The sequence below is a fragment of the Mastigoproctus giganteus genome, chromosome 14 (assembly GCF_048544385.1).
Source record: "Mastigoproctus giganteus isolate SK-2022 chromosome 14, ASM4854438v1, whole genome shotgun sequence".
Classification (NCBI taxonomy): Eukaryota; Metazoa; Arthropoda; class Arachnida; order Uropygi; family Thelyphonidae; genus Mastigoproctus; species Mastigoproctus giganteus.
Window position 1 is genome coordinate 51379212 of NC_143588.1, and position 12889 is coordinate 51392100.

At 36.7% G+C, this 12889-nt stretch overlaps 1 protein-coding gene across 1 annotated transcript in view; it reads right to left on the reverse strand.

Annotated features, from left to right (window-relative positions):
- Positions 1 to 12889, reverse strand: part of tou (bromodomain adjacent to zinc finger domain 2B toutatis) — a 914913-nt gene that overhangs the window by 162147 nt on the left and 739877 nt on the right. Inside the window, 1 exon segment of the mRNA XM_090388865.1 lies at positions 5337 to 5495. Coding sequence (XP_090244991.1) covers positions 5337 to 5495 — 159 coding nt within the window.

Sequence of the window (12889 nt, forward strand, 5' to 3'; positions counted from 1 at the left end):
AATTTAATGTCAAGTTAAGCATTTATAAAACAATGCTCTGTTTTATTAAAGCAGAAATCCTGGAGTCAAGTATAAGCTAGGGAGAGAGGAGCTAAAAGTGGTTCAAGAGGAAAGAAAAGCGTATTGATTCAATCTGACATGAAATTTTCCATGTAGTGTATAGGAAGTTAGGAAAGCTCATGGTATCCTGTCCAAGATTTCCAGGACTTCTCTGTACAGTAAACTCCTGCTATTCGTTCCTGAGAAATGCTGCGAATACTGAGTTATGGCTCCCATAGTAATAAAGGGGTTCTGTTCCAAAGTATGAAATATATAAGAAAAAATAGTTTGTCCATGTATGTATTATATGTACCTTCATAATATGACTATATACATAGTGAAATACAAGCATAACGAATAGAAATGAAAATCAGAAACAATTTAAAATTAAATGTAATATTTATTAGAAATTTCAAACAAATCTTTCAAACCAGCGCCTTTTGCTAGCTAAAAAACTTATCCCGCCAGTGCTATCACCAGTTTCGCTCAAGTGTTGATGAAGGTGTTTTGCCTTTTCACGAATGATGAGTGAACTTAACGGAATTTTATTTTGAATTCAGTCTTCTATCCACAGCTTTAAAGCCTTTTCCATTTTTTCTAATTTAACATCATGAGATACAGAGAAAATTTTTGAAGCAATTAGCATGTTTTCACGGACACTACGGGAGATTTTTTCTTCCAATTTCTTGACTGATCGTACCGTTCACTCATTGATTTTATGTTTTGCCACTGAGGAGACACTTTCGCCATTAGAAATTTTGTCTAGTAACCAATTTTACTCACTAATGTCATCACCTTCTTTGATCCTTTCACAATTCCCTTGTTATTCATAGCCATATTTTTGTATTTTTATAAGCCATATTCTTGTCCACAATAAAGTCACTTTCTTCCGTTAACACAATCAAAAAAGTCTGTTTTACACTGCAAAACAGTAGAATTTTCACTTTTGTAAGCATATCAATTTATAAATTGATACATTTATAAATTTATTCAATTTATAAGCATATAAATTAAAAGCAAACGAAGAAACCTTTCTCCATGGCAAGTGCACAACACACACTGAACAAGGATTAGCAGGAAACATCAGCAGTTGCAATTTTGTCACCCCCTCCCCCACCCACCCACCGAGTGCTGTTTTGACCAGGAAAGATGATTTTAGCCACGCCAATGTTTTTTATGGCGGAAAATGTTCACGGCACTTTAAAATTCACATTTTTTTTTAGGTTTCATTTTATATTAAATCAGTGACTGCGAATAGCGGGGATTTACTGTATTTGAAATACAGTCCCCATAGCTGGAGACCCCACACACACAAAAGGTCAACCAGATTAATCATGAATGTAAATCGACACATGTAAACGTGTTAAAAGATGTGAACTGCAAACTTTGGCAACTAGACATTACTGGGAAATCTAAATGAGTGTACAAGGGACTGAATGAACCAAGTCAAATAAATGAGGAAAGTCTTATTTCCCTTATGAGTGAGACACGAACCAGAGGACAAATACATAAAATTTCAGAGAATAACAAAAGGTTGTATCTTGTGAAGTTCACCTATAGGGTAGCAAGTTGATGAACCTTAGAATAAACTGCCTCCCAATGTAGTGGAGGAAGTGAGTCTAGTTATGTTCAAAGCAGAAATAGTAGTAGTAGTGGCATGTGATGCAAGAAAGCAAGTCTATGAGCTTATGCACCATCAGCCAACAAAAAAAAAAAAAAAAATCACACCATTCCTTCCAAATGCTTGTCCAGTTCCTCCTTAAATTTATATAACCTATCAACTTCCACAACGACAGATGGAAGTTTGCTGCAGCAATTAACCACCCGATGGCTAAAGGCAAATTTCCACACATTTATTCTACATCTCTCTTTTCTTAATTTGAATTTATGCCCCCTTAGGTTCGTAATCTGAATACGTGGAAGGATCCCATCAGAATTCAGCGTGCTCAACCAATTCAAGGCCTTATACACCTCAATCAGATCACCGCGCAGGTGCCTAGTCTCCAGCCACTGCAATTTGCAGAACTTAAGCCTCTCTTCATTCCCCTTCATTCCCCTCACCAATCTTGTTGCCCTTCTCTGTACATGCTCAAGTAAATATACATCCTTCCTAAAATGAGGCCTCCAGACCTGTACGCAGTACTCAAGACGTGGCCTGACCATTGCCTTATACAGAGGGACAATCACCTCCTTCTCCCTGCTAGCAAAATCCCTATATATATTTGACAAAACCCCATGACCTGCCCTAGCAGACTGTTTGCATTGCTCAGAAAACTTCATATCTGACTGCAAAATTACTCCAAGGTCTGGTCTTTTTCATTTTCTACCACCTTAAGTGTAGAACCACACAGTTGGTACTGTTTCTCTGGGGTTACTTCTACCCATATGCAGTACTTTGCATTTGTCAAGGTTAAACTTCAGTTCCCACTTCTTAGCCCATCTGCCCAAATTTTATAGATCCTGTTGCAGTAGCACACTGCCATTACTGTCATTAACAACCCTGCCAACCTTTGTATCATCTGTAAACTTCGACACTAAGCCTGATATACCTTCATCAATGTTATTGATAAATATACAACACAACAGTGGACCCAACACCGAACCATGTGGGACTCCACTAATAACATTAGTCCACGAAGAGCAGCACCCATTGATTACAACCCTCTGTCTTCTCTCACTCAACCATCCTTTTATCCATTGTAGCAACTTACCATTAATACCATTCTACTCCAATTTTTACAATAGTCTTCCATGATATCAAAGTTATTTTTTGCATCCAGTTCCTTTGTAACCACATCATAATATCCTATCAAATTTGTCAGACAAGACTTTCCCTTAACAAACCCATGCTGTGTCTGAATTATTGCTGCAGTCTTGTCTAGATGATCTTGCAATGCATCTTTAATCAGTGACTCCATTATTTTATACAGATGTTGTTGTTGTTGTTGTTTATTAGTTGTTGGCGCATCGGATTCTGTGGCCATAATGCACCTCTCTCGGTTTTGATTTCCTAGTCTGGTTTCTTTCAAATTTTGAATTTAAGTAATACCTGACTTTATGAAGAGATGGAGTTCAAATGGATTCGTTGACTTGTGGTGATTTTTGTGTTTTAAATCTGATTATATAAGCCTATTGATTTTAGGTAGTGAAAAACTTATTTTATACAGAACAGAAGTTAAACTAATTGGTCTGTAATTACTCATGACACCCTTCGATCCCCCTTTGTGAATTGAGGATACACTTGCACAGCTCCAGTCGTGGAGACCTCTTCTGAGTCCAAGGATGCTCTCATAATTATGGCTAAGGGTTTGATTAGTTGCTTTGCCACCTCCTTTAATATAACTGGATAGATCCCATCCATCCAAGGTGCCTTTCTTATGTTTAACTTCAACAATTTCTTCTCCACTTTGTCCTCAGCTATTACAAAATCATTAAGCACCCTGCTACAATTTGATAACCTTCTGCCATTTTCAAACCTTAATAACTCCTCATGTGTAAATGTAGATGCAAAATACTCATTCAGTTTGTTTGCTATCTGAGCAGGATCATGAATAGTCGAACCATCGATATCAAGTGGACCAATCAGATTCACCACTCTTCCTTTTAGAGTTTATATAAATGAAGAAATCCTTGAAGAAATGTTTAGCAATTTTTGCTAAACATTTCTCGTAATCTGCTTTCGCCTGCCTAATCTCCTTTGTGACTTGATTACAGACTAGCTTAAATCTGCCATAGGCTTCTGAGTCGCTTGATAATTTATATGCATACCATGCATTTTTCTTCTCTGTCACGAGTCTCATTAGTTCATTTGATAACCATTTAGGCCTAAACCTTGAACAATATTTCTTAATAGGTATGAAACTTTAGTAGCTTCCACGATTAATTCCTTGAATGCTTCCCACTGTACAGAATTTAAAAACTGTCTGAGACCACTGCACTCACCTTTACGGAAGCAAAAACCCTTTACTTTACCCCAATGGTAATTATATATTTAAGTAAATCCCACATCAGTACATTGTGATCACTGCCATTTAGTGGTTCCCTTATCTGCAAATTCTTAATACACGAATTATCACTGCTGATAACCAGATCAAGAGTATTACCCTCTCTGGTCGCCTTTCGAACATGCTGCTCCAGAAAACAATCATCCAATAAATCCACAAAAGTCTTACTAGTGTGTGAGTGACCAATCCACAAGTTCCAGTCAAAATCTGGGAGTTAAAATCCACCATTATAAGACATTCTGATTTACTAGCCCACTATTTCTCTGTACAATTGTCACACCAAACAATTGTACAATTGTCACAGTGCTTATGTCACACCAAACTGAATCAATGTTGCATTGTTCATCTATATCAACTGGATGCACTTCTTTTGATTTTATGTTTTTCTTTATTAACAGCATGACACCTCCTCCCATCCTATCCTGTCTATCCTTTCTGTACACATTGTCCTCCCCAAATTCCAATTCTGCATTCCTACTATCAGTGTGACACCACATCTCTGATATCCCAACAATATCCGCCTTTGATGTCTTGACCAACACTTCAAATTCATCAAATTTATTTACTATACTTCTAGCCTTGGTATACATGCACCTATTTCTAGTAGCCAGGTGGGCAGGAGCAGCACTGCGTAGCACACGCTTCTTCATTAGACCGGGGTTCGAGCCTGTGATCACCAAATATGGAGGATGCGGAAAGGTCAGGGAATGACCACCGCATATCCCCGGAGCAATATGGCCTTAGTTGCTAATGCTCCTTAGAAAAAAAAAAAAAAAAACAACCCCAAATAACCTATTTCCCCTGACATATCCCATATACCCACCTGTTTCACGATGACTGCCATCATTCCCTGAAACCCCAGCACCCCTCGCTCCAGGTCGCTACTTATTCTAATAGAAGTTGTGCAAGAATCACCTTCACCTCTGCCTGCGGCTACTTTTAACCTTTTAGTCTGTGAATCTCCCCAAGCTAGCAGTTTTCCGACCCACCTAACACTGCTTCGATAGCATCAGCAAATATTCTTGCACTCTTTCTATTTAAGTGTATCCCATCCCTGTAGAAGCAGTCTCTCCCATTAACAAGCACAGACCACGCTAAAAAAATTCAATGTTGATAAATGGATGATTACCCTTTGGGAATGAGAATAATATGCATATTCCATTATTATTATTATATATACATTATTAAATTACTAAATTATTAAATTTTGTAATTTAATAATATAATTTACTAAATTATTATGAAGAACCCTTACTATTAATTTGGAAAAACTTATGAAGATTTTAGACATACTTTCTTGTTGTCCCTGGGTGCACACAGAACATGCATAACCAAACTGTTTCTGTATTTGTTTCTGTAACATTTTCTCCCTAATACCTCTATGATGCAGTGAACTAAGTAGTGTTTTCAGTTGACCAGAATCTGTTATCCTCCACCATCCTTTTTGTAATTCTGTAAACACAATAATAATCACAGTATTATTAGCAAGTATAAAGTAACAAAACCAATGCAAATCTATCATAAGAACAGTAAAAATAAATGAAAAAAAAAAAAAAAAATTCATGAAAGCAGTAAAATAATAAAGCATCCTTAGGTTACAACATCCCTGACATGATGAAACATGAGCCTATCATAAGAACAAAAAAACTTAAATTCATAGTGAAAATATTCTCTGATCAATATAACTGGGAGCCACATATGTGTGAAGCACATTTTAACTGTAAACAGATAATGAATTTTTGTAAATTAAAAAGAGAGCAGTGGTTTTTATGTACTGGCCATGTTCCTTCTCAATTACAACTTTTGAAAAGGATAAAGCCAATCCAGCCACTCAAACAGGTTTACCCCAACAGAGGAAGAACTAGAAGCTAAGCAAAAAAGTGATTCTCTCTCTCTCTCTCTCTCTCAAAAATTCTTTGTTTTAACTAGAAAAATATAGTTTTGGTAACCTTTTTAGACAAACAATAGCTATAATCTTTCCAAAAAACCCCTAGTGGTCTTAAAAAGCTTAAGGTCCTCCTTAATTTGTGGATTCTTGGTTTTTGTTTTAAATTTATTGTAAATCATTTCCCAAGGATATTCCCCAGAACCAGTGCATCAAGACATGTTTTAAACTGCTCTAAAGCAGTGACAATCAAACTCGTATCATGAGACTTTTAGTGGAGGGGGAGAGGAAATAATGATGATGCCACAAAATAAAATCATACTACAAATTAAGTTTATTGCCTTTGGCGATAGAAGAAAGGTGCTAAGGGAGAAAAATATCAGTGATTTCTAGGTAACGTAATGTTTTTTCCAAATAATGCCAGTAAAAATGCTAAAAGAAAACCCTTCCAATTTCACCCATCCATTCACTCCAAACGTTTGTCTAGTTCTTCCTTGAATTTATTTAAGCTGTCAACTTCTATAACGATAGATGAAAGGTTGTTACAGCAATCAATCACCTGCTGGTTAAAGACAAATTTCCTCCCATCTATTCTACAACTGTCTTTACTCCATTTGAATTCATTCCCCCTTAGGTGATTAATCTGGGCAATACAAAGAATCCCATCAGCATTGAGCTTTCTCAAACCATTCAATTCCTCAATTTATGAGGGGACACATAAATTGAAATTGAGGAAATTTCACTAAGGTGGTACCTAGTCACCAGCCGCTGCAATTTGCAGAACTCAAGCCTCTCTTGGTAAGAGGACCCCCTTCATTCCCCTCACCGATCTTGTTGCCCTTCTCTGTACACGTTCAAGCAAATCTACATCCTTCCTAAAATGAGGCATCCAGACCTCTACGTAGTCTTCAAGGCATAGCCCAACCATTGCCTTATACAAAGGGATAATCACATCCTTTTCCCTGTTCCTCCAATCTGTCTGAATTGCTCAGAAAACTTCATATCTGACTGCACATTTACTCTCAGGTCTTTTTCATTTTCTACCATCCTAAGTGTAGTACCACACAGTTGGCACGTTCCTCTGGGGTTACTTCTACCCATATGCAGTACTTTGCATTTGTCAATGTTAAACTTCAGTTGCCACTTCTCAGCCCGTCTGCCCAAATTTTCTAGGTCCTGTTGCAGTAGCACACTGCCATTAACAACCCTGCCAACCTTTCTATCCTCTGCAAACTTTGACACTAAGCCTGATATACCTTTATCAATATCATTGATAAATATACAAAATAACAGTGGGCACAACACCGAACCCTGTGGAACTCCACTAATTACGTCAGTCAACGAAGAGCAGCCAGTGCCCATTGATTACCACCCTCTGTCTTCTCCCACTGAATCATTCTTTTATACATTGTACCAACTTACCCTTATTACAATTCTGCTATAATTTGTACAGTAGTCTTCCATGCGTAACACTATCAAAAGCTTTCCAGAAATCCAAGTATATGATATCAAAATTATTTTTTGCATCAAGTTCCTTTGTAACCACATCATAGTATCCAATCAAATTTGTCAGACAAGACTTTCCCTTAACAAACCCATGCGGTGTCTGAATTATTGCTCCAGTTTTGTCTAGATGATCCTGCAGTACATCTTTAACCAGTGACTCCATTATTTTACCCGGAACCGGAAGTTAAACTAACTGGTCTGTAATTACTCGTGTGATCTTTCAACCGAACTTTGTGAATTGGGGATACATTGGCACATCTCCCGTCCGTGGGGGCCCTCTCCTCTGAGTCCAAGGATGCTCTCATAATTATGCCTAAGGGTTTGCTCAGTTCCTTTGCTGCCTCCTTTAATATAACTGGATAGATTCCATCCACCCCAGGTGCCTTTCTTATGTTTAACTTCAACAATTTATCCTCCACTTTGCTCTCAGTTATTACAAAATCATTAAGCACCATGCTACAATTTGATATCCTTTTGGCATTTTCATTCCTTAATAACTTCCCTGTGTGAATGTAGATGCAAAATACTTATTCAGTTTGTTTGCTATCTGAGCAGGATCATTAAAAGTTGAACCACTGATATCAAGTGGACCAATCTGAATCACCTCCTTTCTTTCAGAGTTTATATAAGTAAAGAAATCATCACTGTTTTTCTTAGCATTTTTTGCCAAAGATTTCTTGTAATCTGCCTTCACTTGCCTAATCTCCTTTGTGACCTGATTACAGACTAGCTTATACCTGCCATAAGGTTCTATGTCACATGATAATAATTTATATGCATCCCACGCATTTTTCTTCTCTACCACGAGTCTCATTAGTTCATTTGACAACCATTTAGGCCTAAACGTTGAACAATATTTCTTCATAGGTATGAAACATCTAGTAGCTTCCACGATTAATTCCTTGTATACTTCCCACTTACAATTTGCTGTTGGTAACATCATCAGTTGGTCCCACTGGAGTCACCTTTGTGGAAGCAAAAACCCTTTCCTTTACCCCTGATGGTAATTATATCTTTAAGTAAATTCCAGATGAGTACACTGTGATCACTGCCACCTAGTGGTTCCTTTATCTGAAAATTCTTAATACATGAATGATCACTGCTGATAACCAGATCAAGAGTATTATCCTCTCTGGTTGCTTCTTAAACATGCTGCTGCAGAAAAAAATCATCCAATAAATCCACAAAATTCTTGCTAGTGTGTGAGTGACCAACCCACAAGTTCCAGTCAATATCTGGGAAGTTAAAATCCCCCATTATATGACATTCTGATTTACTAGCCCACTCTATTTCTCTGTACAATTGTTCGTTGTACTCATTTGAGTCATTAGGCCTATAACATACTCCTACTCTTATTTTTGCTTTCCTTGTGCTTATGTCTTACCACACTGACTCAACAAATCATTGTCCATCTAGGTCAACTGGATGCACTTCCTTTGATTTCATGTTTTTCCTAATTAACAGCATAAAACCTCCTCCCTTCCTATCCTTTCTGTACACATTCAACTATCATCAGTACACCACATATCGTTGCACAACATAATACATAATACAGCAATGTGACGGCGGTATCAGATGAAATTGGAGACATTTGTGGATGTTTGCGCAAATTCAATAGTGAATCTCTTTTCATCGTTGCCATATACATCACTTCAGGGATGCCATTAGATGTAATTCAAAAATTCATAAACAAGAATTTGATGCTGTATTCTATCAAAGGCGCAAAATTATTGGAAGAGCCACTGGATCATATACCTATAGTTCTTGCTGGTGATTTCAATCTAGAATTAAATTCTGAAGCTGGAAAGAAGTTTTTGTAAATTTATGAAAGATGTCTTCAATTTAGATATTAAGTCAAATACTTCAGTAAATACAACACGGAATGGAACGACAATTGATGGAGTATTCACTCAGGAATTAAAATAATTTGAGTGTCAAAATTATATATCTTATTACAGTTACCATAAACCAATAATTTTAGCGTTATTACCATATTTTTTATACGAATTATTCCATTGTACTGAAATTATTTTTTCAATAAAAATAATGAAGCAATACTTTTTTATTTATTTTACTATACCAGTTTCATAATGTTTTATTTTAATGTACCAGTTTCATGAGTTCCTGCAGTAAAGACATTTTTAACGGCTGCCACTGTGACATTATCAGTCTCAGAGTAGCAAGGCACCAACTCATTATGTACCTGGTACATAATTTTTTTGGTGATGCAAATCACCAAAAAAATTGGTGATTTGCATCACCAAATGCAAAAGATGCAAATCCCCAAATTTTGAGAAAGAAGGATGGTGGTGGGTTCTTTTGCATGACGGTGATAGTCTGCATTCTGCATTAATTATCAAGTGTTTATGATAAATTACGAGACTGTGGAGCTAAACCATCCACCTTATTCCTGTGATTTATCTCCCCTGGACTACTTGTTCACCCTGAAAGGATGACAGGTTGCCAGTGTAGACACTAAAACATAAAAACTGACATTAAAACAAATGTAAAAAAAAAAATAATAATAATAAATAAAATAATAAGAATTGGTGGCAATTTCAGTTAAAGTGCATTAAAAAAAATGTTTCCAACAGCTATGAGCAATCTCATAAGTGTATAACTGCTCAAGATTATTACTTTGCAAAATATTAAAATCTTTTTTAATTAAAGCTTTTTTTTTAATTTAATTAAAACAACTGGTTTTAATAAATAAGTAAATACATTTCTGTTTATGCTCGAGATAGCCAAGACCACAAGAATATACATATTAATTAAACATAACACTTTGTAATATGATTATAATTTTAAATAGTCATTTATTTTAGATTTCTTTAAATCATCACTACAAAGTCCATTTATTATTATTATTATTATTATTATTATTATTATTAGCAATATGGTACAAGGAAGCCTGAGGCTTATGCTGCACCAGCCAAAAAAAAAAAAAATTCCCCAGTTACCCCCATGTGTGTGTGTGTGTGTGTGTGTGTGTGTGTGTGTGTGTGTGTGTGTGTGTGTGTGTGTGTGTGAGAGAGAGAGAGAGAGAGAGAGGGGTATCACCAAGAAAGAGAAGAATGATGATATCCAGCTCAGGACCCTGGGTTTGCCAAGCCCATACTCACCAGATGTGAGCCCCCGGGGTTTATTTTAGATTTCTTTAAATCATCACTACAAAGTCTATTTATAGATTTTTCAATATTGTATAACAGTCTATATTCATGATCACTTGCAACAGTTTCTTCAAACTCTCTTTCCTCGGGATGGCTATAGCATCACAAGTTTGCCAGTTTTATAACTGGAATTCATTCGGGTTCATCTTCATTTTCCTCCTCTTTGGTGAAATTATCAGTAACAGACTGGGCAATTTCTTCTTTTGTTAGGTGGTAGATGACTTTCATCAACCGGTGAAATACCACCACTTTGCTTATTGGAGGCTTGAAGTGGTGAAACCCATGTTTAGTCTCTAGAGCAAAATTTCCGGCATCCCCCTCCCTCCCATACTTCTCCTTCAACCCATGCACGGTACTAAGTACTATAGGTTTTGATACCTTTCGTGTTTGGGGTTCTCATAAAAAAAAAAATAATAAAAAAAAATAATAATCTGGCTTTCTTGCATAATGCCACTAGTAATGCTAATGACTCCTTCAGCTTTGGTAATTTCTAGAGAGTTTCCCAAAACTGGATGAGCTTTTATCTCTAAGAAGTTTCTTTCATGGAATTCTTAAGTTTTTTAAAACTAAAAACCTTGTACTGTGTGTATACATGCTTTTAAATATTGCTTTCTTTACATTTTGACTTAATTGTCCAACATCAGAATGAGATTAGTATCAATTAGATAAAGAGTTTGTAAAAATGCTCATAGATCATTTTTTCTTATGGAAAAACAATCCTTTACCTATTTATAACACTTCGTACAATTTAATCATGTTCTGGATTTGAATTCCAAAGAATTTCTTCAGTTTCGGCTTTCATAAACCCAAATCATATAATGAAGAGATTAACAGGCACAATTTTCTTTTCCTTGATTTTTAAAACTATTTATATGATCATTTAACTGTGTATACTATTAATTGTGAGCACAGGTAACAGATAGCAGCAGGGCTGTACTTGCACTTCTCGGGACCCTGAAGCACTAAGCTTTTGTGGGGGCCCTTTTAGAGATACCAGAGGCAAAAAAAAATTATTTTTACCTATCTGTTTAAACACAAACGTAACACTGCAAAATATAAAGAAGAGTACTGAATTAAACTCTGTGTCTCAACAGCCCACGAGGGTATGATAACCAGCAACACTGCTTTGGTGGTTCATCACGTGGTCAGCGAATTGATTTCCATTGTCGTGTTTCGTGACAAGCATCCACTACCCTCTCACAAGTAGCACCTCATTTCACATTACTATGCTGGGTGAACACGATAAATTTGGGCCCACACTGGAATCGAACCCGGGTCACCAACATCGTCAGAACCGACAACATTAATAGTATAATACACAAATAACTACGACAAATTAGTGTAATTACTAATTTTATTGAAAATGACCGTTTCCCACTTGTGTTACTAACTGGCATTGCTAAAAATATTTTTAATATTATTTCAATGTTGGGAAATGTAGATCTTAATCCATTATTAATGATATTATATATTTCATTCTTATTGTTGCCAATATAGTAATAGTAATGGGGTAACTAGGATTTTTTGTCAGCAGGTACATTCACAAAAAAAGCTGCCAATTGCAATCACAAAAAAGGAGCATTTTGCTTTCTAAAATAGCGCCACTATACCAGATATCAGTGTCAGGGGGGTACAATGTAGCCATGTACAGCATAGTCAGGTTAGGACCTACTGGCCCTAATCTGGCTACACCACTTGTAATGGAGACGTGATCCAAGAAAGCAAGCGTATGAGCATATGTACGATCGGAAAAAAAAAAAAAAAAAAAAAACACCAATTTCACACATCCATTCCCTCTAAAAGTTTTTCCAGTTACGCCTTGAATTTATTTTGGCTATCAACTTCCACAATCACAGATGGAAGTTTGTTCCGGCAATTAACCACCCGCTGGCTAAAGGCAAATTTCCGCACATCTATTCTACATCTCTTTTCTTAATTTGAATTTATGCCCCTTTAGGTTCGTAATCTGAACAAGTGGAAGGATCCCATCAGAATTCAGAGTGCTCAATCCATTCACGGTCTTATACACCACAATCAGATAACCGCGCATGTGCCTAGTCTCCAGCCACTGCAATTTGCAGAACTTAAGCCTCTCTTGGTAAGAGGATCCTTCATTCCCCTCACCAATCTTGTTGCCCTTCTCTGTACACGCTCAAGTAAATCTACATCCTTCCTAAAATGACACCTGTATGCAGTACTCAAGGCGTGGCCTGACCACTGCCTTATACAGAGGGACAATCACCTCCTTTCCCATGCACTGGCACAGCCTGTCTCCACTGCTCAGA